This window comes from Sinocyclocheilus anshuiensis, unplaced genomic scaffold (assembly GCF_001515605.1).
Source record: "Sinocyclocheilus anshuiensis isolate Anshui unplaced genomic scaffold, SAMN03320099.WGS_v1.1 scaffold4148, whole genome shotgun sequence".
Taxonomy (NCBI): domain Eukaryota; kingdom Metazoa; phylum Chordata; class Actinopteri; order Cypriniformes; family Cyprinidae; genus Sinocyclocheilus; species Sinocyclocheilus anshuiensis.
Window position 1 is genome coordinate 31,846 of NW_015549868.1, and position 1,091 is coordinate 32,936.

Consider the following 1,091-nt stretch of genomic DNA (forward strand, 5'->3'; position numbering starts at 1 on the left):
TCAATCAGTCTTTATTCCAGTGGACTCACACCCTTCTCCCTCTAATTCCCACTTTTTCTTCTCATCTGTTGTTCATGGCAGTCTGCAGAATTTAGATGTCATTGAGTGGTTAAATAGGTTTAAAAACATTTTCTCTGTGATATATTTACCCAATATATTTTTCACTGATACTATTTTTACTTTAGGTTCAAAGAAGGTCTAAATGTCCTTGGGCTTATAGATGACATGATAGCCCACCATACTGCCTTTGAAGAGGTGTTCTTCAAAAGCAATGTCAAACTGACTGCGGCGGACATAGTGGGGCTGTTCAAGCCACAATTTACCTCACCAAGAGGCTCCAATAAACGGAGACAAGAGTCCAGGGCAGTTGCATTCTGGCGGGACTGGCTTCTGGAGGTAGAGGGTAAGACAGCCTTCAATGGTCAAAGCTCTCCATTTCTTTATTTGGAGAGGATGCCCCTAAAAACCGTCACTGGCTATGGATCATTTGGACGTACAACAGAAGAGGTGTCAGGGACCAATTAAATCGGGCAATGGCTTCCAGTAGGCCTACACTTTCACAAACATCTGTACCAAAGTTGCTGCAACAAAATGATACAATGGAAAATAATGGTAAGGTTTTTTTTTCCACATTAATGTTAACTCTGGTTAGTTTGTTTTGAGAAAAATACATGTTTTCCCTGTGAACTGAAAATACTATTTTCTTACAATCTACCAATTTAACAACAAAATTAAAATCAAGCGCAGATGACAGGGTTCATAAATGTATCTTTTACTAGAATGGGTGTATGAATAGGCTTATACATTACAAAATGAATCCACCCATTTCACCTAAACAGTTTTACACATTTTAAGATTCAATAAAATCATTACCACAAGTCCCGATAAAAAAAAAAAAACTATTCCAATTAATTCGACAATCCACCGTGTCTTTAGTTAACACAAAAATGAAAATTCTGTCCTAATTTACTCACCCTCAGGTTGTTCCAACCTTTGTAATGTCCTTTGTTCTGCTGAATGAAGGAAGAAATGCTGAAGAAAGTTTGGAACCAATGAATTCCGGTGGGAAAAATACTATAGAAGTCAACGGC

The 1,091-nt window shown here is 37.8% G+C and overlaps 1 protein-coding gene across 1 annotated transcript in view; it reads left to right on the forward strand.

Moving 5' to 3' along the window:
- Positions 1-527, forward strand: part of LOC107660952 (G2/M phase-specific E3 ubiquitin-protein ligase-like) — a 1,768-nt gene extending 1,241 nt beyond the window's left edge. Inside the window, exon 4 of the mRNA XM_016450394.1 lies at positions 186-527. Within this exon, the coding sequence (XP_016305880.1) occupies positions 186-525 (340 nt within the window). The 3' untranslated portion in view covers positions 526-527. The remainder of the gene's footprint in view (positions 1-185) is intronic.
- Positions 528-1,091: the final 564 nt, after the last annotated feature.